The following is a 24,787-nucleotide window of genomic DNA, read 5'->3' on the forward strand; positions in this document are numbered from 1 at the left end:
AGAAGTTTGGCTCCCGGACCGCCACTCACCTGGACCGTGATCCATACGGGGGCGGTATCCCTTGCATGGCTCACTTCCTGGGAAGGCACATGGACTGAATAAGCAGTTGCTGAGCGGAGTAGTTTTCTGGCATTCAGCTCTGTTTGCAAGACACGGCTGGAGCTGTGAGAGGGTGTCACATCCCCCTCGCCTCCATACAGCGTGGCTGCATCCGATCGTTGCGATCAAGCTGTTAAAAATAATAAGAACTTACCTGAGGCAAATCAGCTTGCCATTCAGCACCCTTGTGGAGCGATCCCCAACCGGTGTGGCATTCTAATGAATGGTCCCAAGCAATGTATGCCCCGTCTCCGTCCTCAAAAAAGACTGCACCGACGTGCGTGTAACGTCCCGCAAACGACGCACACGCACATTTTTGGGTCAATGGCTATGTACAACCAATCATAGGCTTAGGAGCATTTGGTCAGTGCCCTGTCGTGGTTTCCACTAGTTGGTTAACAGAGAGTGCGTTCCTAATTCTAGTTCTTTTTGGTATTTGACTTTGGCTTGTATTTTGACTTCCCCGTATTTCTGGTGTCCTAGACTTTTGGCTTGTTTCTTCATTGTGTCTCTTTCTGTGTCCCTGACCTCGACTTGTATTTTGACCATTCTTTATTTACGTTAAGTTCAGCCATTCTAAAGCCTGGTATACGTTATCCTTGTTCATCGTGTATTACATAGTTCTGCGTGTTGGGTCATATAGTAATCGTGACAGAGGGGTCTGGGGCTAGAGGAGAGACTTGCTGGGGACTATGGGACTCTCCTCTCTCATATGTGGCAAACCCGGTCAGGCTGGCATTGGATTAGCTCACTGATTTGTATGATGTCTCTAACTGTATTTCAGCACCCCAAGTGTTTTCTTTTCTAACCATTACATATCCACACGTCCTAAATATTTTAAAGACCTATAAGTTTTGTTTTTCTTATGCTTAGACATGCCCTAGCTTGCTTATACAAAACAAATATCAATTAAATCTTTTAAAAACTTTAAAAATATTTTTTTTTTAAAAAGTGTAAAACTAAGACTCGGACTGCTTACCTGTGATGGTGTTTCCAGGATGTATTTTGCTTCCAGTTCTGTCATTACAGATTCTTCAACAGCAGAGATGGATTTGTCTTGGATTGAGGTATCAATATCCGAGAATGGTGCTTCACAGGTGATTTCGATAGAAGTGATCTCTCTAGACACAGTGTCACTGGCCTGTGGAACATCCAGGCTTGAAACCTACAAGCAAATGTATTTTAAGTGTTGTTACGAATTAGTTACATAAACTGTCAAACTGTCCATCTCTCTCCATGTACAGCTTCAGGTTATTACCATATCAAGGACTCAACTTATTCACATTTAAACAGCACATTTTATATTAAAATCTTTGTCAGACAGAGAAAACATATTTCGATAACATGGTTTGGCCATTCTATAGCCTTCTATAGAAAATCACTGACAATTTTGTGTATTGCAGTCTAATAACAGCTGGTGGGATAATGTTATTTTGGTCTTCCAGTTAAAGATCTACATACATACACCACAATGAATCTATCTGCATTTAAACCTATCACATCACGTCACCTTATACAGAACAATGCCCTGATTTAATTACCAATTTAAAGCTACCAAAGGGTTTAAATGACGCTCCTGTAGTGATTTAGTTTACACAATCTGCCTTGATTTGCCAGGGTACCTGTTCTGGAGGGAGAAACTCGGTCGATGGAAGCTCCTTTGAATCCTGCGTCTCTTGTACATCCTCTTCTGCAACTTCCTGAAAAGGTGAGTTCATTTTCATAACACTCATTAACAATATGCACCATTAGATATTATGAATATTCCAAACTTTATGATGGAAGACCATATATAATTTTAATTTACTGAATTCAGCCAAAAGGTAACAAAAAGAACTGAAACGTAATAGAGTTGAAAATGTCATTACGAAGGAGTTAATTATATTATTTATCAAGAGGTCAAAGAAGCATGCCAGCCGTGACATGATATATTAGTTTGCCAAGTAGATTTATTCATGTTTTTTCATGAATGAAGCTACTTGAGGACACACAGATTCACAGCTCTCTAAGATCGCTTAGACATATTTTTTCTGTTGTGGATTTTTTTTTCAAATCTGAATTGTAAATCTGCTAAAGTGCAGCAGTATTCACTATGCGTGTTACCTGTGGCAGAGACCAGAGATAAAAAATAGCTTATCTACATGGAGAAGGCCAGCAGGCAATAAACACATCATTTTTCAAACCAATGTGTCTCCCCCTTTATATTAAAAGCAACTACATGGCAGATTATCAAAATTATAATAACAGCATGAGAAAATGAATAATGAAAATACGTGTTTGGGCTCCCTACGACCCTGTAAAAGCCTGGACTAACTTGTAGAAGGATTCTTCTTGTGCCCACTATATGACCCTTTTTGCGGTTTTCTTGGGTTTTATTAATAATCAAGAAAAAGACACCATGACATATATATATATAATAATTTTCCCTTGCTGTGGCGGCGACCGGATCTGCCTGTCCCGCATTGGCCTAGTCAGCCACCAGTGTGTTGGCAGCAGACATGGATAAGCCGCTTCCTAAATCTACATTTACGAAGCCAAGCCAAGATACAGAATCCTACGAGCCATTTCTGTGTGCCCAGTATTAATGATAAATGGCTGAATTGTTAAAGCTTTAAAATGTTTGTCATCCCCTATACCAGAAATATTCACAGTGCTATTCTAAGATGAAAATGCAAAAGACAGAATCTTGGGTTGGAACAGCCTGAATATATATATAGGATATTGAAATAAGAATAGGAAGAAGAGTAGATTTAAATAAAAGGAGGATAAAAAACGTAGAGCGGACATGCAAATAGATGTAGATTGTAGGGGAATGTTTAAAAGGGTAGATTTATTTTTTTTGTCAATCTTTGTTTCTTAGAATATTTTTCAAAGTATTAAGTGGTACAGAAAGTAGAAATAGAATATCATTTAAACAACACATTAAGGTAAGTAAATACATCCTTCATGCTGCTACCCCCATCTAAACGTACACATCAGGGGTTATGTGGCTGGGTATTTACGTGCGTTGGTGGTTGGACTTCATTTTGCATGACCCCTAGTTGTCTAATTCGCTAAGGCTTACTGCGCCTCCTTTGGAGGATCTAGGGGGTATGGAGGTGTTACAGTCCTATATTTCACCCTCTGTGTCTCTGTCCTACATCCCAGGGCTCCCCCTGCCTATTCCCTGTGTTTGTTTGTAGCGTGTGTCAGGTGTCCCGGTGTAGAAAAGGGTAGATTTATTAAGAAAACTAAGCTTCTTTTAGAATAGGGATATAAAAGAATGAAAGAACTATTTTCACAAATGCGTTCATATACAATATTACCTTATTCAATAGTCGTTATAATCATGGCATTTCAAGTTATGCGTACTTACCTTAACTGTAATGTCATAGGGTAGACCTAGTACACTCTCCATTAGTTGCTTTATCTTGAGATCAGATGCAGTATATGTTTGGGGAGACCTTAGAGATGCTATAATTTCATCCACTGATCTAGCTTTGGCCTTCACAGGAGGTGTCAGAGGAATTCTCAGTTCTGGGGGGGTGTCTATTATTTTACTACCTTGTCCATCATGTGACAGTGATTCGGTTGTCTCGGAAATCTGTGTGCCAGAACTCTGGACATCAGAAGGAACAATTTCTTCCGCTATGAATTTCTCTTTTGCATATAACGTGTCCTCTTCTTTTAATACTCTTTTCTTCTGTTTTTTACGGCTTTTTTTTCTACTTTTAGAATAATCACTGTCCTCTGAATCGGAATCAGTGGAAGAACTACTAATATTACTGTCTGGTGAAGACGTGCGGTGAGTTTTTGCATTCACGGGTTTCTTGCGGTTTGGGTACACATTACTTGTTGGTTTGGAAATCTCTTTCTCCTTCTTACCTGCTGGGGGCTTTTTAGAAATACGTGGCCTGGAGGGTATTTGGGGAACACAAGACCTGGGCTTTGCAGGAGGTTCTGGACGTACAAACACTGACACACACTTGGTTGTTCCAGCTACTGATGCAATAGCTGGCATTTTTGGATGGCTGTCCAATGTTACTCTTTCAAGGTTAGTATGAAAAGGGTCATGCTGAGGCTCTCTGTAGTCTCTGTATTCTTCTACAGTATTTTGAGGTAATGTTCTTACATTTTGCAATATTGGCCTTCCTCTCAAATTAGGATTCTGATCTATGTGGTCAGGACTTTTAACAGTATCTGGAGATTTGCAAGTGAGGCCTGAGATATCATTTATAATGCCAGACCTTAGACTATGAGCAGAATCAAGGCGATCACACCGAGAAGAAGCCAAATCACTACCAGGCCTGGATTCCGTTATGGCTGGTCTCGAATCTCTTTGGGGACGTTTTAGCAATCTTTCAAAGTCCTTTTTGAGTCTGAACTCTTCAGCATAATTGAGTCTAAAATGCAAATGTCCCCTTCTGTCTGACATCTCCTTTATCGTTGCCTGTATAATAAATTAACAAGCACATTAGTTTTTTGCTTTTTTTCCTACCAGCACTGCATTTCGTTTTCAAAAGCGTGACTCGGTATTTGGAAGTAATCTACCAGTAGATGCTTCTTAAATACGCAATTTAATGCACTGTTAAATCTAATTTTCCTTGCCGTTACTGCTTATCATCTCGGAGAAATTCGCCCTGATGGGATAATCTGATTTATCCCACATTAATTCCAGTCACAGGTTTCTCGATTTAGCAGGTCAATCTTATTTCATTGTTTGTCAATGATTTCTAATAGCTTCTATACCGAAGACGGATGTTCCTTTTTCCCCATGAAATATTCTTAACAAACAGACAGCAGAATTTCATAAAACTAAGCACTACGGCTTCACAATATGCTAAATGAGGCACATAAATAGGTCCAGCTATATTCTGTATTGGTACTTAAAAAACACAGGACAGCAACTTGATAGGAACAGACCAATAGGTTAAAATGTTACACCTCAGTCATCAATTCCTGCACTTAATAAGGTGAAGCGTTTTCCTATAAAATATTGATTAATTCTGTATTTATATATGTATATATCTCATTATCTTATCAATTTGTACCACACTAGGATCGATTTTAAATTGAAAGAAAGTTGTAACGATTGTCTTCAATGTATAGGAACTAAAGAGTTTGTTGGACAGTGACAAGGGAATACAAATAACAGAAACAAACAGAGCAGCACTACTAAATGCTAAATATTTATTGGAAGGACACATATAAAAAAAAAAAACAGATTATACCCTTTTTAATGCATAATGTCCTTATACACCCATCCAAATATATACAAAAGAAGATAAATGAATCCTCCCACCAGACCATCAACCCAAAATCAATAGTCTATATGACTCCTGCAGTTCGCCCAGACCCCTTGCCTGAGGAGTTCCTTGCAGGAGCCCTCACAGGCTTTAAACTTTGAGACGGTGATATGGTACGGGCCTACAGGGAACAAAATCAGGATGGCGGAACACAACCGCCAACATGCGTACCACCAAAGCAGGACAGCTGGGTAACCTGCTGTTGAATGTAAACATTTGGGCATCCGTGACATGACAGCATATTTATTTATTTATTTTGTAAATCTGTTTTTATTGAGTTATATAGGGAAAGGGCAGCACAGTTCAGTGCAATCATAAGCAGGTTAAGGTCACACACGACCTGTTTGTACCTGCTATAATGTATTCAGGTGAACAACGAGCAAGACATTCAATATCAGTAATGAACAGTAATCTTCTCAAATCAAAGCGGTGTGAACAATCTTAATTCCACTATAACTATAGATTATCTTGCACAAAACTCTCTCCGTGTCCACTCAGTACACACATGTGTAGCATAGGGGTTGCACCGCGAGCTCTCCTTGTCGTGTGTATGGCTTAACATAAGAGGCAGGGTTGGGGCGTGGCCTGGACGAGCATGGTGCAGGACACACACTGAAAGAGCTCCGCACCCCTGGCCGCCAAAACAGCGAAAATTAGCCACAAAAACGGGAGAAAATGGTCCGCAATAAGAGACAGCTAACAGCAGAGACAGCGGGAACAGACTCACCGAGAAGACACACGGGCCCGATGGACGATTTCGTCGCTACACCGCCCGACACGCGAAAACAGCATGGTGAGCACAAAATGGCGCCCGCCTCTCCAACCACGGAAAACGAGGGAGAGCCCCGCACAGAAGTCGCACAGGGTAGTGAGCTAGCCCAGATCAGGGCTGAACTGGCACACATCTCTGCCAGCATGCTCACCAAGGCAGACACTGGCACCCTAGTGCAGGAAATCCGAGCCGCAATGCGTGGCGAGCTCGCCGAAATGCGCTCTGACCTGACTGCGCTCGAGCAAAGAGTAGATGAAATAGAGACAGCAGCCCAGGGCTGTGATGAACACCACAGGGCAACAGAGGTGGCGGTTACAAGACAGGGCAACATGCTCCTAACGCTCCGCAGGCAAGTGGAAGATCTGGAGAACAGGAGCCGGCGTAATAACATCCGGATTAGGGGCCTGCCAGAAGCGGACGCAGCTCAGCTCCAGGAAACGCTAATTGCCTTATTTCAACAGATATTGCGGGACCAGGCCCCTGAAACACTCCGTGTAGAGAGGGCACACAGAGCACTGGGCCCTCTACGACAGGATGGCAACCCCAGAGATGTAATATGCTGCCTAACCTCTCAGGGAGTGAAAGAACAAATAATGGCCGCTGCACGAGAGCAGACCCCCATCAGATTCCGTGGGGTCGAAGTCTCACTCTTTCAGGACTTATCCGGCCTCACACTAGACGCTAGGAGGGCCCTGAGACCGGTGACAAGTACCCTCCGTGATAAACGCATACCGTACCGATGGGGCTTCCCATTCAGCCTCCAAGTGAAACACGGTAATACATGGCTCACGGCCCGCTGGCCGGAAGATATCCCACGTATGCTACGGACTTTAGGCCTACCACCCGTTAGAGTAAGGAACTGGATACTGGAAGAAGCTGTGGCAACACGACGAGACCCTCTGGCACCGCTGCTCCCACAGGCATCTCTACCCGGCAACAATCCTCCACCACGTCGGCGAGGGGGCCCGGAGGGCCCGGAAGAGTAGGCCCCAAGGAGAGGTCGATTGGTCGGGGAGTTGGTGAGTCCTGAACACACCTGGGGACATATACACTCATAGACAATGGGGATCACAAGGCAACAGGGGGGGGACTGGACACTTGGGGAGGGAGAGGGACGAGGGTATCTAATGCCGCTGATAGCTCCCCCATCTCCGGAAGGGACACTGGGAACCAGGAGACTGGCGGGTTACTAACCTGAACTGTCATCACAGGGCACGGTGGACACAAGTTGGGTGGCCAACACATGCAACCCCTAGATGGGGGATTTGGGTGGGGGGACGAAGGGATAATATTGCCTGGGGTGGACACCTCTGCTGACCTACTACAACCCCGATAGCGAAACAGCAGCTTAATATGTTTTCTGGTATAGGCCCGAGCGGGGCCCCTATTGTCAATGTGATTGATGTGCCGCCACTCCTCTCATAAGGCATAGCATCGATACAGTCCAGGGGGAAGGGACTGGCCCAAGATGGCTCCTAGAGACATATGCCCCAGAAGGGTCCGAAAAAAGAAAAAAGTGTATGCACTGTCAGAAATGTTATGTGATATTATGATGTACAAGAGAGTGGGGAGGGAATGTATACTGATCGTTGAGGACCTAATGCATGATATTTGTCAATACGACTTGCTGCCCTAGACCGGGAGACCCACACATGGGACGAATAACTGTTACCAGAAAGGGCCATAGAGCATGAGGGGGACCCGACGGGCCACAGTAGACACACATATGTATTTGGGGACGGGAGACTGTAGTGAGAATCAGGGATCTATAGTCACTAGCTGAGAGACAATGTCCCGTACACCCAGGCCCCCTAGGACCCACCACAACTACGTGACGCAGAAGGCATGCGCCTCCCCTTACCCCAACGGAGTAGCCCAGGGACAAGATGCATACGTGCCTAGAATATTCCAGACGCGCCCGACCCCACCCGGTGAACTTACCTCCCCCCCCGAGATCGATAGATGCCCCCGGGAGTCTAGGGACCCAACCCCATGCCAACCGCTCACATTCACTCACCGCTAACATACAAAACAGCACCTCTCTGTTCGGAACCTTATGCCTCCCGTTAAGCCAAGCCACCGCTGGCCAGGGGGGTGTGCGATAGTTGGTTTATATTTCTACTTATTACTGTAACCCCGCAGACAGGGGAATTGTGAATAGCACTTGCTAATAGTTTTTGACCACGCTCTTTTTGGTATAGTGTCAATTGCCTGCAACTGTGCTCCAAGGGACCGGATCCCCATAGACAGGCGTCACTCAAAGGTTGACGGGGGGGGCGTGGGACGCACCTCTTGGGCGTCGCACGCGACACCCCCGCCACAGGTGCCGAATCATACAGGTCTGTTTTGGGCCTGACATACCTCCCCCCTCCTCCCCCCCCCTGCATCTATCCCTAACCCACTCCCCTTCCTAAGTAGGCTCGGGACCATGGGGTCGGGGTTTACGCCCGCCCCTCTGCACGTCTGGACGTGTAACGCCCGGGGCCTGAACGCTCCCGAGCGGAGATCCCATCTGCTGCGAACCCTGTGGGCCGACAGGGTGTCAGTCGCCTTTCTCCAGGAGACTCATTTCAAAGGCACGGAAAACCCAACGCTAAGAGACTCACGATACCCGGTGGGTTTTTTCGCGAACCACCAGACAGCCAAGAAGGCAGGAGTAGCAATTCTGTTCGCAAACACGATACCATTTGACTGTGCAGACACCCTTGCCGACAACATGGGACGCTATCTATTCGTAAAAGGCACAATAGCTGGCTGCTCGTATACCTTCGCAAGCGTATATGCCCCGAACACCCGCCAAGGCAGGTTCGTCCGACAGACACTGACTAAGTTGGAGAGATTCAGAGAGGGATTCCTGGTGGTTGCAGGGGATCTGAATGTGGCTCTGGAACCGAGGAGCGACACCTCCAGAGGCGTCAGCTCCCTCACACGCCAAAGTCTGCAGACCATTCGAAGAGCCCTCGGGGGCTCCGGACTCGTGGATTGCTGGAGAGTGATGCACCCTGCAGACAAGGACTTTACCTATTTTTCCACGGTGCATCGCTCGTATAGCAGACTGGACTACATACTGGTATCCCAGGAGTTTCTGCCTAAGCTGATAACAGCAGAGATTATGCCAATGACCTGGTCCGACCACTCGCCTGTCTCGGCTACACTCGAGTCCCCACTATTTCGACCGAGGGACCGTCAATGGAGGTTGAACGAATCGATCCTCAATGACGCACCGGTAGTCGCGGAACTCCGAACGGCCCTAACAACCTTCTTTGGAGAAAATGAAACCCCAGAGACATCAGCCATGACGGTGTGGGAAACACACAAATGTGTCATCCGGGGACACCTCATCAAATTATGCACCCACAGACAAAAACAACAACGCCTGCGAGTGGCCGAGTTAACGGCACAGATAGCGACCCTGGAAGCCACACATAAGGCCTCCCAGACCGACGCGGACTACAAATCCCTCCTAGATGCGAGAAGGGCACTGAGGGACATTCTCCAACGCAAACTTCAGTACACGATACGCAAGTCCCAGCGCTTTTTCTACGAGTATTCGAACAAATGCGGCCGTTTACTTGCTAGAGTCCTACAGAAGAGGCGCAGAATGTGCCAGATCACAAAAATTAAGAATAGAGACCAGACGACCACCCAAATACCGGATAAAATTCTGAGCGCCTTCCAAGGGTTCTACAACGACCTGTACAACCTACCGGGGGTTGACACCCCTGACGCCCGATGCCTCCAGGACACACGCATAGCGGAATACCTACAACGACATGTAGAGAGGACCCTCACCCGAGAAGAAACAGCCACACTGGAAACCCCCATCACAATAGAGGAACTCCAGGCAGCGCTGAAAGGCTCCAAGACGAATAAGGCACCGGGACCCGATGGCCTACCGGTGCGGTATTTTAAAGTGCTCGGAGACATACTCATGCCCAAGCTCCTGACGGGTCTCAACTCCCTCTTGGAGGGGGGTACGCTCCCTAGGGATTCCCTAGCGGCCACGATTACGGTAATCCCAAAGGAAGGCAAGGACCCGACCAACTGTGCCAGCTACAGGCCGATATCACTACTGAACGCTGACCTGAAACTATTCACGAAGGTCATAGCAACGCGCATAAGCTGGGTTCTGCCGGAGCTGATATGTCCGGACCAGGTTGGGTTTGTCCCAGGTCGAGAGGCCAGGGACAACACCATCCGAGCCTTGAATATCATACACGCCTCAAAACAGTCGTCACAGAAGGTCCTTCTCCTCTCAACAGACGCGGAGAAGGCCTTTGACCGGGTAGACTGGCACTATATGCTAGCGACACTACAGACAATGGGCTTCGGCCCTCACATCCTGGCGTGGGTCTCCGCCTTATACACGATACCATCTGCTAGGATCAGGGTGAACGGCGCACTCTCAGACCCAGTGCACATACGCAACGGAACGAGACAGGGATGCCCGCTGTCCCCCCTTCTGTTTGCCCTCTCCCTGGAACCCTTCCTGGGGGCGGTCAGACGGGATGGGGGCATACGGGGGTTTGCACTGCAAGGGCAGGAACACAAAGTGGCGGCATATGCTGATGATATGCTGTTCTTTATTAGCGAACCACTGGTCTCCCTGCCAAGTCTCCTGAGGGCCTTTGAGGAATATGGACAAATATCGAATCTAAAATTAAACACGGACAAATCGGAGGCTCTCCCCATAACAACGGGCGATACGATGACTACCCAACTTAAATCACAATATGCCTTCACATGGTGTCAGGAAAAGCTGTCATACCTTGGCATCTGGCTACCTGCAGACCTCTCACGGCTATTCACTCACAATTTCGCCCCTATACAGCAGAAACTGGGCTCGGATTTAGCCAGATGGGCTGGTTTATGCGTATCGTGGTTCGGGAGAATGAACGCGATAAAAATGAACCTCCTGCCCCGTCTGTTATATCTATTTCAGACTATACCCATCTCTATACCACGGACCTATTTCAGGACCTTGGACACGGCCATCTCCAAGTTTGTCTGGCTCTCCAAGGCACCAAGACTGAAAAGATCGCAACTGCGACTACCAAAAGCGCAGGGCGGAGTGGGACTCCCATCACTCCTGGACTATTATAGAGCCACACACATCCATAGAATTGTTGATTGGCACGCCACCCGCACACGGAAACAATGGATACACATGGAACGGCTCCAGATGGGAGGCTCACTGCCAGCAGCAATATGGCTGAGTGGCCCATTAACCTCGGTAAGAACCCGCAAGCACCCACTTATCGGTGCGACCTTGCGAGTATGGTACTCGATAAGGACTAAACTGGCGTGGACAACGACCCCGGGACCGCTGACACCGATCACACACAATCCGGACTTGGCAGGGGGACTATCTCCACGCGACGTAGAGGTTTTTGGGGACGCGGAATGGGCATACATGCAGCAGTGGTGCACGACCGACGCGCTAAAACAACTGCCGGACCTGATCACCGATAGGGCACCAACGGGGATTGAAAGATTCAGATACTTCCAAGTTAAATCGTTCTATCAGGCCCTCCCAGGGAAACGCCTTCTCCATAGACCCCTCACAGAGTTTGAGAAACTATGCACGAAGCGGCAACATCTATGCAGAGGGATCTCGACCATATATGCGATGCTGATATCCTCCACACAACATGCACCTTTGAAACACATCGTACGCTGGGAGGAAACCACAGGGGTAACATTGACGACCCCCCAGTGGACGAACATTCACATCTTGACTCATCAAAGCTCTATTAGCTCCAAACAACAGGAACTCAACTATAAACTATTAACCAACTGGTATAGAACCCCAGCGAGAATACAACGGATGATCCCGGACTCATCGCCGACCTGTTGGCGATGCAACAAGGAAGTAGGCACAGCTCTCCACATATGGTGGACGTGCCAAAAGATAACCCCGTACTGGCAACAGGTACACACCCAGATCGAACATATCACGGGCACAGTTATCCCCCTGCAACCACTTCAGATGCTGCTTCACCATACACCGCTACCCATCTCGATATATAAAAAGACTCTAACCAAACACCTCCTGAACGCTGCCAAGACGCTTATCCCGACACGATGGCGCACCACACAGATTCCCACCCTGCAACACTGGATGGACAGGGTTGAAGAAATACATGCAATGGAACAGCTAACCGCCGCTCTCAATGGCACCACAGAAAGATACATGCATGTTTGGATGCCCTGGATAACGTATATATCAAATAGACCACAATAAACATCAACACGGACTCCCGGAGTGAGATCGGAGCAGGGAACGTGACGGGGGGTCAAACCCTGGGGAGCCTTCTTGGGCCCCGGAGGGGTGCCCGGCTGGATGGTCCGGAGGAATGCGGGGGGCCCCGACCTAGTCGGCGAACGAGCCTTCCCCTCCCTCCCCTTCCCCCTCTCTGCCACACCACCACCCTCCCACCCTGACCACCTCGACCCCTCCCTTCTCCTTTCCCCCTGAACACACCGCTCCCTCGAGCAAGGTACAGGCTTAAGGCATACTAAGTCGAGGCTGTCGCCTCTTACATGTCACCTCGCAAAAGTTGGGGCTGGGCCGCACTTAGGCCCTACAGATCAGCTCCGAACCATGGACAAACACCATGATCCGGGGAGAACAATTAATTGAGGACAACAGGGACTAAAGGGCTATCTGTACGAGGGACACGAGGGCCATTGGCACTGGCAGTGAGGCATAAGGAATCCTAGACCCTTACAAGTCACAGACTGTCTGCTGACCACCACCGACTACCCAAGCCGCCAAGACTGACGCATCCCACAGGCGACTAACAAGCTCAGACCCTACGGTCCACACCACTGGCAACGAAGGGGGGAAGGTTGACTGAGAACCCAAACGGAACACATGTTCCAATGCTGCTGACTAATGCTTGCTACCCAAAGGTGCACTTAGCAAACACAATGAGGTCACACCAATTACGGACTGACTACTACCCCCCCCTCAGTAGAGGAAATAAATAAAGACGGAGGACAGAAGGGTGTAATTCAGGGATGACGGATGGGAAGACAGATGAATAGGTAACTTGGAGAGACACCTACACTGCTGTCCGTAGTCCCAGGCTGACACTCCCACCCGACACCTCTGCTAACTCACTTGGTTATGCTGCCTCGATTGGGACATATACTAACCATGTAAATGTAAGGACGATGTAATGACGACTGGGGTCACCCCCCACAATTGTATTATATGTTGGAATAGGCCCTACCGGGAAACGAGGGTGTATCCTAAACTATGTTCTCGATGTTTGTGTAAATCGTATCCCTTGAACCTTACTTTATGTCTTGTTTGTTTCTGAAAAACTTAAAATAAAGATTGACTAAAAAAAAAAAAAAACATAAGAGGCATGACTGCCCATGAGATCTGTCAGTTAGCTTGTAGTAATGGCTATGGGTGCCACTTCAAGTACCCGCAAGTCAGTGTGTCGTATACCTCCCTGCGATATCTGCGGTATGGTTCAACGTTTCAGTTGTCTGAGCTACCTTGACACCATTTGTTCTATATGATTGTGTATACTTTTGTCTCATCTGGTGATTAGTCCATGAGGTGCGGTTGAAGTGGTAGCTTTGTGACGTGTTATCTTCCCCTCGCCCCAATTAGGCTAGACCGGAGCGAGAGTGTGTCTCTGTATTATGCGTATGTGTGTAAAGAGAGAAGGGTGTGAATTATAGGTAGGTGAGCTGAGGGTAAAAGGGGAGGAGAAGAGGAGAAGAAGGGTTTCCATTTCTGTGTGACATGTGGCTAGGCCTAGTAGCCCCCCAGCCTCTTCCTTTTTTTTTGTTTCCCTTCCCTTTCCTTCCCCTAATGAAAAAAAGAGAAAAAAAAAGAAGGAAACCAGATAATCGAAGTATAGGGGAAGTGAGGGTCTCGCCTCAAGGGTCCGATATCCCCCCCCCCCGTGGGCTCTTCCCCCTACCGCCTTATCGGTCCCTAGGCACAAACGCGTACCACCGTCGCCACATCTCTGCGTGTCTGTCCCCTCTGCCAAGCAGGGATGCTTGCATCGCCTCCGCCCCTTGAATGTCCTCCACTCTGCGTATCCACTCCTCCGCTCCAGGTATCTCCATTTGTTTCCAATATATAGGTATCAGGGCTTTAGCTGCGTTGAGTAAGTGGCGTAGGATCGATTTCTTGTATCCCGCGATCGGTGTCTGTGAGATATGTAGAAGTGCTAAGGCTGCATTCCAATGACAGCATATTTTGTTGACTCTGCTTACTTTAACCCACAATTACTATTTATTTGCAAATTGAACGGACACAAAAAAATTAAATAACTTTTTGCTCTTTTCACACTTACGGTTTTATTTCCTATGCACTGTATGTCTGTGATCCACACAGAGATTTTCTACAATAATTAGGTCTGCGGACTGTGAATGCCATTCTAAAGCCTTAATCTTTCGTGAAGTAGTTCATGGTTGATTTTTGAGTACAGAGTTTTGGTTTTGTCGCGTTCACAAATCCAACCCCTTTTCAGCTTAGGTTTTTTCACTGACTGTGGAACATTATCTTCTGATGAAGTAAAAATGCAAAGGTAGGATTAGCTAGGATTTATTGATATTTAGTACAATCCATCCATCATTCTACGATCACAATACTGCTTGTGCCACTGGCAGCAACACAGCCCGAAAGAATAAGCCCATTCCCATGTTTAAATCTTTTCAATGTGTTGTTTTCTTTAAATCACAGGCTCCTGTTTCCAATATACTTCGGAATTCTCATTTTAGCAAATAAACCGGATAGAAAATCCAAAGTAAATTTCAAATTTAAGGCCAAAATTGCCGCGTTGTACAAAGTTTCTAAGTCAGCTATGTTTTTAGTCTGGCCTAATATTGAAATTCTCCTTGAATTCGCTTTGAATTTTCGTTTTAGCAAATTGCCCTGTAAGTGTCATATTGCATAGGTTTAGTTTTGTGAAAAGATCACAGGTAATGTTTCCTACTGCTGACCCTACCATGCAAATCACATTTGCTCAGATATTGCTGCATATAACTTGAATGCAAGTGAAATTGTTTTGTTTTGCGTTCCTCGACAGTCTTTGAGCAGTTATATTTGCGATTTTTTTAGGTCTTCCAAATCTTGCCGTGACTATCAGTTTATCTTAAATTGTCTCTGCCACCTCAAACTTACCATTCTACTAGTGTGTTCTTTTCGTATTTCACAATCTGTTCTTCTTTTCTTTATTTTTAAATCTATTTCTCTTTAAAACAAAAGACAGAATAGGGACAACTTTGCTTTTAATGTATTTTTCCTACACCTGACCATCTTGGCAAAGCGGTGGATGTTAAGGAAGATCCACAATGGGTTGACCTGCTTGGGAAGTGTACTTGCTTGACGCCAGGTTGACAGACAGCCTGTTAGTGGGTCTTGTAGGCCCATGCAGAGAGTGCTGCTGAAGCGCTCACGAAATGCTCCTATTGCAAGTGTGTCTAATGACCATGCTGCATGAGGACAGTTTCCTGATGCCCCAGGATGTGGGACACCAGGGAATTAAACTGGGAGACGGAGGGACAGAAACATCAAAATCAGGAATTTGAAAGAGCAACAGTCAGGCACCCTGCTGAATGCATGGCTGTTCTAGAACTCTCAGAGGGCACCATGTAAATAATATGACACTACGGACCGTGCGGGCACGTGGCATTTCTCAGTAGATGCCGGAGGGTGCATGAGTGATATCACCCAGGTCATTAAAGTGCTGCTCCACCGCTCACTCCTAGCGTATTAATTCACTTTTTTTAAATCACTGTTTGGTAAATAACCCTCTACTCTGGCTAGCTTGGAGAAAATCATTCAGTAGAAATCAGGTCAGTTCAGAAGATTATAGAAATTAAAATGGTCACTGACTGGACTTACTATCCTCCGTAATTTACCACATTGGCTATTTGGAACTTATTTTTATTTTTTGTAAATTTATTTTTTATTCAAGATTTTTATGGCGATACAGAAAGAAGAGAAGCATATGGTTAAATCGTGGAAACGCGCAGGTTTCCTCATTATAATTTAGTAAAACGCTTTGAGATGATGTGGAACTTATTTTAATCAGTCCGACTTGCCCAACAATTGTCTGCAAAGGCTCAGGGATCACTAGGGAAGATCAATATCTGGTAAATATGCAATCAATCAATAAATAAATGAAATACATTGAAACAGTCGGGCACCTTCCACACTTCCTGTATCATTAACTCTCACATCACAACTTATGTTGTAAAAACTGAAGAGAGACTGCCTCTCTGGGTCGCTCAGCTGTTTGTTTAAATTGATCTATATTATAATGATTTGCCCGCTGGCTGCTGCAGGGCCAGTAGGAATATATTGTGGATTTCTATAGTTTTACCTGGGGAAAAAAAGATGAATTTATTTTGTACTGTGCCTCCCAGTACCATGCTAACGGTAGGGACCTCTACCCTGGGTGACAGCCGGAGAGAGACACACAGAGCACACCCACTCTCCTCACATTGTCCCTTTGCTGTAGTGTGGCTGAGTGGAATAGGGGGCAGACGTTCTGCATACTCCTATGGGGAGTCTGTCAATGAACCTCCAGCTTCCATGCAGTGCTCTGAGTGAGTGGTGGGGACAGGAACATGACAATGTCAAAACGCTCCCTCTCTACACTCACATGCTGCTCAATCAAAGTTACATTGACAAACCAGGCAGACGAACATGCTTACCCTCTCTCAGGGTAATGCTCATTCACACTACAAGCTGTTTGTGTCTGACAAGGATTTGAAGGTACATGGGCCGCTTGAGGTTCTCAGAGCAACACTAAAATAAATTCAAATTCTGTAGAGTAAGTTGCCAACAGACAATTCCACTATGGATACCAAATGCCCCTAGGTGCACCTCAGGTACCTCCTATTGGAACATATATAATCGTTCAGTGTTAATAAATATTGGAAACCAAAGTGTATTCTTTGGGATTTGGATCAATTTGCTGATTTTTATATTTTTTTTTAGCAGGAACTATTTTTGTGAACTGGGGGTGTGCACCAAATTAACCCCAGATTTGTATTTAGTAAATATCTGATTAACCAGACTGTGGGGAAATCTATTGATTTTCACAGAATTGTATTAACTTAGAGCGTGTTCAGTTAATATGAATAGTATACATTTATAATAATATTATAAATGAACAAAGACTGACACTTTCACTTTAGGGGTATGAGAGGGGCTATGGCTGTTCAGAGAAATTTAAGGTGACCTACTATTAACCATTTAGGCAACTAAAATGTAATTTAAAACAATAACAATGTATCTAATTTACACATACTGATTTCTAAATGCATATATTGTATTTTGTATTGCATTGTCTATTGTATTGTAAAGACACGTTGTTGGGGAACTCTGTTATAGACACAGACACAACAACAGTATGGGGCTATGGAAAACAGGGACAGTAAGATAGAAAGACACAGAGGAACTTTGACTCAAAATAGGGGTCAAAATAGAGATCTTCACCTTGTTTACTCAGGACATTGGAGAAAGCCAATGTATCCTTCCTGGTAAAATATTGTATTTATAAATATCTGTTCTGTCTATCCCATTTCTTTTGCCCTTTACTTCCTGTGCCTCTATTTTTGTTTGATACACATCACAGACAGAACTCATACTGTAATACATTTTGTCTTTATAATGTGTGAATTACCACTACTATTCTTCACATCAAAAGAGTACTTCATTACTTTATTATGAGAGAAAATAGCCATCATCCCAATTTAATCAGAGCTCCATGTTCAATCTTATTAGGTTTTATTTAATTAAAAAAATAATAATAATAATAAGTTTTGCAGCTAAGCAGCCTAAACACAGCTCCTGGTAAAGGAGACAGGAGATTGTGCAATGATTTAATTCACTGCTCTCCTGTTCCGTACTACTGAAAGGGTTTTAGAGTACCGAAGCTGACACTTTCAAGAAATACACATGTAGTGGGGAATAAAACGATACTGAACCCAGATTAATCACCACGCTCACCCCCATCAGTGTGACATTAATGGGATTAGAAAATGCCCCCCGAGACCCACTTATCTCCGTGATTCCGGTTCCAGGCCGCACCGAACCAGACCAGCACAAACCAAACGCCGTTACCTAGCAACCTAAGAACACGCTTTAGAATGTCTCGGAGTTCCGTCGTCAAAGCAACAGACAAACAGCGAGTGTGCTAACTGTTCCACCCTACGTTTCTTAGCAACGCCCACCAGTGTGCAGCCTGTGATAACACCTTCACTGTGAGCTTCCTGCTGGCTGCCCCACAGGGACCACCTCACACCCTCACTGTCTGTTACAGGTTTACACTCATTATTTTAGGATGTGCACCCATCCAGTGGATATACATCCAGAAAGTCTAACTCTTCTAACTGGATGATTATTTTTATTTTTTGTTAATCAGTTTTTGTTTAATTGAGGTAATTGTGCAAAGCATATATTATAAATAATGCTGATATAAACCACAACAAAGGTGAGATAGTACAACATTTCACCAACTATATCATTACCTCTCCTTTAGTAAAAAGAAACAAAAGCAAATTAGTCAGCTATGCCATTACCCTGAAGGGTAGGATAAGACAAGACAAGACTGCTAATTCACAAATAACACATGACGTCTGTGAATTAAACTAAAAAACGTGTACGATAAGATGGACACTGTGGTACGATAAGATGGACACTGTGGTACGATAAGATGGACACTGTGACACTGTGACGTAGGGTGTTGACTGTCATATGTTCTTACTCAAAGGGTTACTCCAACCACCATGACCACTTCAGTGATTTGAAATGGTCATGGTGCTAGCAGTCAGTATTTGCAGTGTGTGCTAACCTCAAATTGGTAGTCTCTACTAGAAGGATTTATTTCACTTTATTAGATTATTGGATCATTATTATTATCACTTTTAATTATATATTTTTTATTGTATGGTGATATATATATTTAAACTATGTTTTTCCCTCTTATAAGCACTTGTTTTGTTTTTTGGTAGAGTGTTTCAACTTGAAACACTGCACATACTGAGATATTGTTAATTGTGTGCTGGGGACAAGTTACACCACCATCACACGTAACATTGGCAGCCCAAAACTATGTTCCGGGTAGCAATGTCAATTCTGTGCATAAATTGTTGTCAGCGCGCCCAGCAGACATGAACATCTTCCCCTTGTAGGCAGAACGCTTGCAAGGGGAAGCTAGCTCTCCTCTCCCTCCCTGTGGGTGATCCCTCCCGCCTCTCTCCATGCAACACTCTATGAGAAGTCTGTGACTGGACGGTATGTGGCGCCAGCGACATCAGGAGGGGGTCTGTAAGTTTCACCAAGTGTTGGATTCACGGTGAGTAAAAAAAATTTTTTTTTTTTCAGCAAGGGGAGAGGGGGGCCTTCTCCACAATGCCCAATAGGGCATATTACACAGAAAGCTCACCCTCCTCTCAAAAGTGTTGTAGTAACCCTTCAAAATAAACTATAGTAAAAAATATATATTAGAAAAATAGGCTGCAGATGTTGTGCAGCATAATTATTACTACTAAATATTGAATAAGTCTAAGGAGTAAGGACTCAGCATCCAAGACTAATAAAGTGCCTATGATAGCATATTGAATGTGCCATGTTAAGCAACAGAACTATAAATAACATAATCAGATACAGTAAGATAAAAACATGTGAACCCTATTTGTTGAGAGTCTATGAGCCTCCAACAGAGGTGGTTATCAGAGCATTGTAAGGGATAAAATGGGTCATCTTCACATCCCAATTATGGGTAGAGCACCCCTGGGTGTGTCTTGGAGTATCAGCACTTGGTGGTCACGCACATAGGGCCTTGATGGAAGACCCCACTTCAGTTCATTCCCAAAATTAGGAATAAGAGCCATCATGTGCCACAATAAGCATGTTATTTATCCCCAGTAATAGAAGATTCCTTGTTTTTTCAGAAGAGGGGTGAGCGGTTTACAAGAATGCTGCCAGTTAAATTGGTTCAGGTAACATCGCGAAAGAAGTAAGTGAGGTTTGCTTTCTAATGGCGGCTACGAAAGTCACTTTATAACTAATTGTAGGACAGGATAGGTCTTGAGGTGCATCCTTCCGTGCCATAGGAAACCTTGGAACATGCCGTCCAAACAAGTACACCTATCCAGGTCCTCTATTAGACTCACTTTGGTGGACAATTATTAGTGAGTCAACTGGAAGGACTTGGCAATGGACTCCAAAGCATCATGCCTAATACGGAGACCTACACAGTCCTCTTTAGTTGCCCACACACAGGTCCCTACTTTATCAACTTCCCTCAAAATCAAGTCAGTAGTAAATAATTGCCAAATATCTCACACTAATGCTTTAATATTACCTTAATTTACAGGAGTCTGGCCTTTCGCATAATCACCAAGCCGGCTACTATGTGATGGTAGATTATCCATCAGGTCACGAGAGTATGTAGGCCTTGTGGTAATGGCTCTGTCTTGCGGCACCATCTCAGATCTCTGTACTGGAGAGTCTCTGGTGAGCATGTCTGTAATGTTTCTGATTTCAGAACCAGGTCCTGCTGCGTGGAATGTGATCCCATGGGTTTCGCAAAAGGTAAGTACAAACTGGACCGTAATGCTAACGGCTGGTGACTCCTATCCGTCGCCTGATTGGTAAAAGCACCAGATAACTGGAATAATTTTTGGGTGCTCGTTAGGCAAGTACCATTTTCTGTTTAAAAGCCAAAACAAACTTAACACAAGATACAAAAAAATAAAAATTTGCTCTAGTGATGACCAGACATGCAAAAGCTACAAGCAACCCAAACTATTGTAAAAATGCTGTCAGAGACCTAAATGTAGCACAGGATGGAGAGATTGCCACAGCTTTATGGTGTACTTGGGTACATCAAGCACTCCATTTGCGCATGCCTATGCTGGCACCTGGCAGACCACTACGTATATGAATTCTGCAGGCTGTTAAGCAGAGTTTTAAGCTTCTGCTAGGTAGCCATGTAGAATGCATATACTCCTGATGTATAATTAATTACTGGGATCCCAAAGGAAACAACATGATTAACTGATTTCACACGACGAGGATAACTGATGGTTCCTTTGGGATCCCATCTATGACTAACTGATTTCACAGCACAAATGAGAGTTATGCATATTGCCAAACAGCTTCCAGAATTCATTTGTGTTCATAGTTACACTGATCATTCCCAACACTAAAACCACTGACAGGTAAAGTGAATAACATTGATAATATAGATACAATAGCAACTGTCAAGGGATAGGATATATTAGGCAGCAAGTGAACAGACAATTCTTGAATTCCATGTGTTGGAAGTAGGAAAAATGGCCAAAAGATCTGAGTTTCTGAGATCTGACTTTGACAAGGGCCAAATAGTTATGGCTAGACGACTCAGAGCATCTCCAAAACGGCAAGTCTTGTTGAGTGTACCCGGAATGCAGTGGTTAGTGTTTCACAGTTAGTTGGTAGTTGCACTTCTTTAAGAGGTATGGATGCTCAACAATATATATATATATATATATATACATGGAATATAGAACAGAACACAGGAGCAATATATAGTATAGTACGTAATAGAAATATAGGTAGTTATAGTAATATATAGTATATGCACTCACATGATTAAGAGCATCATATGAGCCGGCGAACTGGTGTCAGGGTTATGGGTACTCAAGGCTCATTGATGCACATGGGGAACAAAGTCTAGCTCATCTGGTCTGATCATGCAGATTGATATTGTAGCTCAAATTGCTGAAAAGAGTAATGCTTGCCATGATAGAAAGATGTCAGAACACATGGTACATCGCAGTTTGCCACTTAGTTGCAGACCAGTTAGATGTTCAATGATGACCGAAAGCACCTTCAATGGGGATGTGAGCATCACAACTGGACAAAGGAACAATTGAAGAAAGTTGCCTGGTCTGATTAGTAACATTTTGTTTTCGATCAGGTGGCTTGGTGTGTGTGTGCATCATTTACCTGTGGAAAACATGGCAGCAGGATAATGCACCCTGCCACACTGCAAAAATTGGCCAGAAATTGTGTGAAGAACATGATAAAGCGGGGGTGCCCAAAAGGAAGATCCCCAGATGTTTTAAAACTACAGCTTCCATTAAGCTTTGCCTTTCTAAAGAAATTCCAAAGTCAAGCAAAGCATCATGAAAGCTGTAATTCTACAACATCTGGGGCTCTGCCTTTTGGGCACATCTGTGATCCCCATATTCCCCAGATCGCAATCCAAATGAGCATTTGTGGGATCCATGGAGGCCCCACCCCGCAACTTGCAGCACTTACAGGATCTGCTGCCAATGTCTTGGTGCCAGGTACAACAGGACACGGTCAGAGATCTTGTCCAGTCCACACTTTGACGCATCAAAACAGTTTTGGCAGCACGAGGGGGATGTGCATAATATTAGGCAGGTGATTTTAACGTTGTGGCCAATCAGTGCATTTATGCTGAAAAAAAGACTTGTGCCCATCATGTTCAGTCTTTCTTACATCTGTTTCTGCTGTTGATCCAAAAGAAGGCAAAAGGAAAATTAAAAAAAAAAGTTAAAGCTATTTTGCAGCAAAACCAGAACAAAATTCTTTCTCAGCCCCAGAATTCAATTCAAATCTGTCCTGAGATCAAAATGCTGTTACCTCACATATTAAACCTTCATAATGTGTTTTTGTAAGAATTCCTCCAGCCTTGATTTTAAAATCTGTGCAGATAAAACCACCTTTTCAGGCAGAGATTTTCGCATCTTTATTGTTCTTACTCAAAGCCAGATTACCAATTGAGGCAGCATAGGCAGCTGCCTAGGGCCAGGGTTAGACATGGACTCAGTGGGCCCCTGTCGTCGCCTGGAGCTCCAGCTCTGTCTTTCAGGGGCTTCTCCTTGAGACAGGAGGTAGATCAGAGGTTATTCCTACTCGGTCTGGTCACATGAGTGAACTTATCACTTGGGCAACTTTTACATTGAACTCAGTAGCCTCTATATGTTAGACTCGTATATCAAGTGTGCTATCCTCAAAAGCTAAGGATTACACTGTTCTAGTGTACCATTGTTTATATGACACACTCGTATGTTTATGTTTCACACACCACCTAGACGACATACTATATACCACGCAGGACACCGACATTGGGAAAACATGCGCATCGACACCACCTCCCAGGCCTCTATGGGCCAAGACCGGGAACACTAGCTCATTAAGGACCACCTACCCCCCTCAGCTCCATGCGAGTAACCACATACACCCACTCCAATATGGGGAGCTGTAATCTCACAGCATCCAGTCCGCTCTTGACATACACCACAACACGTCTCATCCTCTGACGACACACAGCCATACCTGACCTTAACACTCACACCTACTACAACCACCACCCGAGGCAGGATTATGGCGTTAGCAAGCCACACCACTTTAAATAATAAAATATTGCAGTCAACATCGATCACTTGCCAAATGCTAGCGAATTGTTAACTGTAATCATATGCCTTATCGAATGTATTTTGTCTATACCGTGTTGACTGCCAAAATAAAGAATTTAAAAAAAAAAAAGCTAAGGATTACCAGCACCTTTGTGCATATCTTTTGCACAAATGATATAACCAGAGCTCTCCACTGCACCTTAATGATCAGATTGTATAATCCCAGCCTCCCGGTTATATTATGTTTATACACTTGGTGGCAGTTTTATTAACAAAAGTAATCTTATTTTATAAAGTTAATATTATCCAAATAGGAATTCCCATATGACATTATACAGAACCGAGAGTAAGTGAGTCATTGCTTTTAACTCTAAAAACGTTCTGTGCTCCTCTCTATACCTGCACTCATGCGTTACAAAGTCTTGTTTTCTTCACCGATCTAGAGCGTTAATGGTAACATGCACTTGTGAGTCTGCAGCCGATAGTGTTTCTATGACACAATCAAATCCTCTGACATGACTGCTGTGGAATGCAAGGTTCTTGCCTAATTTCCTGCATTAAATGAGATCTAATCAAGGCTCTTATCTTACAATGACCAAAGTAAGGTAAAAGGGTTTTTATTTTCCTCCTTCCCTAAAATGAGTCACTTAAAGGAAGTAGAAATAATAAAAATAAATGTATGTCCTGTAAATAGAACCCTTTCAGCACCAGCTATTATTACATTATCGTTATTAATACACTTGCTTTCATTTGTAAATTAGGGTGCACTGGCTCTGTCGGTGAGCTCTTTTACCTCCCCACCGACCCAAGAAGAGAGAGAGCTTTCTTTTTATGTGGGCCCTGCAGTAGTCCCAGCCCTGCATGAGCTCACTAAGGAAATAATCTTGGACCAAGTAAGTGGCCGAAACACAAGGAGGCTTAACGGAGTCAGGGGTGAGGGGGATGCCCAGAGATGCAAAATGTGGAGCAAGTTTTTTTTTCTTCTTTTTTTAATGCCAGGGAAATGCCAATAGACAATCCCACCCTAGGTATCCTTGGTATCCAGAAACCCCAGGACAGGGTCCTCCAGCCATATACATCAGACATTGTTTGAAAATAGATAGTTCATCTCTATAGTATTTCCTGCTCCGATCCTGCACTGAAACACTGAAGACCATAGAGACTAAGTGTCAGTTTTTAAACATTCTCTGACCAAAGTTGCATGTGTATG

The 24,787-nt window shown here is 44.6% G+C and overlaps 1 protein-coding gene across 1 annotated transcript in view; it reads right to left on the bottom strand.

Annotated features, from left to right (window-relative positions):
* TTC6 (tetratricopeptide repeat domain 6) overlaps positions 1–24,787 on the bottom strand; it is a 114,974-nt gene that overhangs the window by 86,557 nt on the left and 3,630 nt on the right. Inside the window, exons 2-4 of the mRNA XM_063440471.1 lie at positions 3,455–4,528; positions 1,722–1,799; positions 1,079–1,264 (exon numbers count right to left, since the gene is read on the bottom strand). Of these exons, the coding sequence (XP_063296541.1) occupies positions 1,079–1,264; positions 1,722–1,799; positions 3,455–4,513 (1,323 nt within the window). The 5' untranslated portion in view covers positions 4,514–4,528. The remainder of the gene's footprint in view (positions 1–1,078; positions 1,265–1,721; positions 1,800–3,454; positions 4,529–24,787) is intronic.

Source organism: Pelobates fuscus, chromosome 13 (genome assembly GCF_036172605.1).
Source record: "Pelobates fuscus isolate aPelFus1 chromosome 13, aPelFus1.pri, whole genome shotgun sequence".
In the NCBI taxonomy this organism is placed as follows: domain Eukaryota; kingdom Metazoa; phylum Chordata; class Amphibia; order Anura; family Pelobatidae; genus Pelobates; species Pelobates fuscus.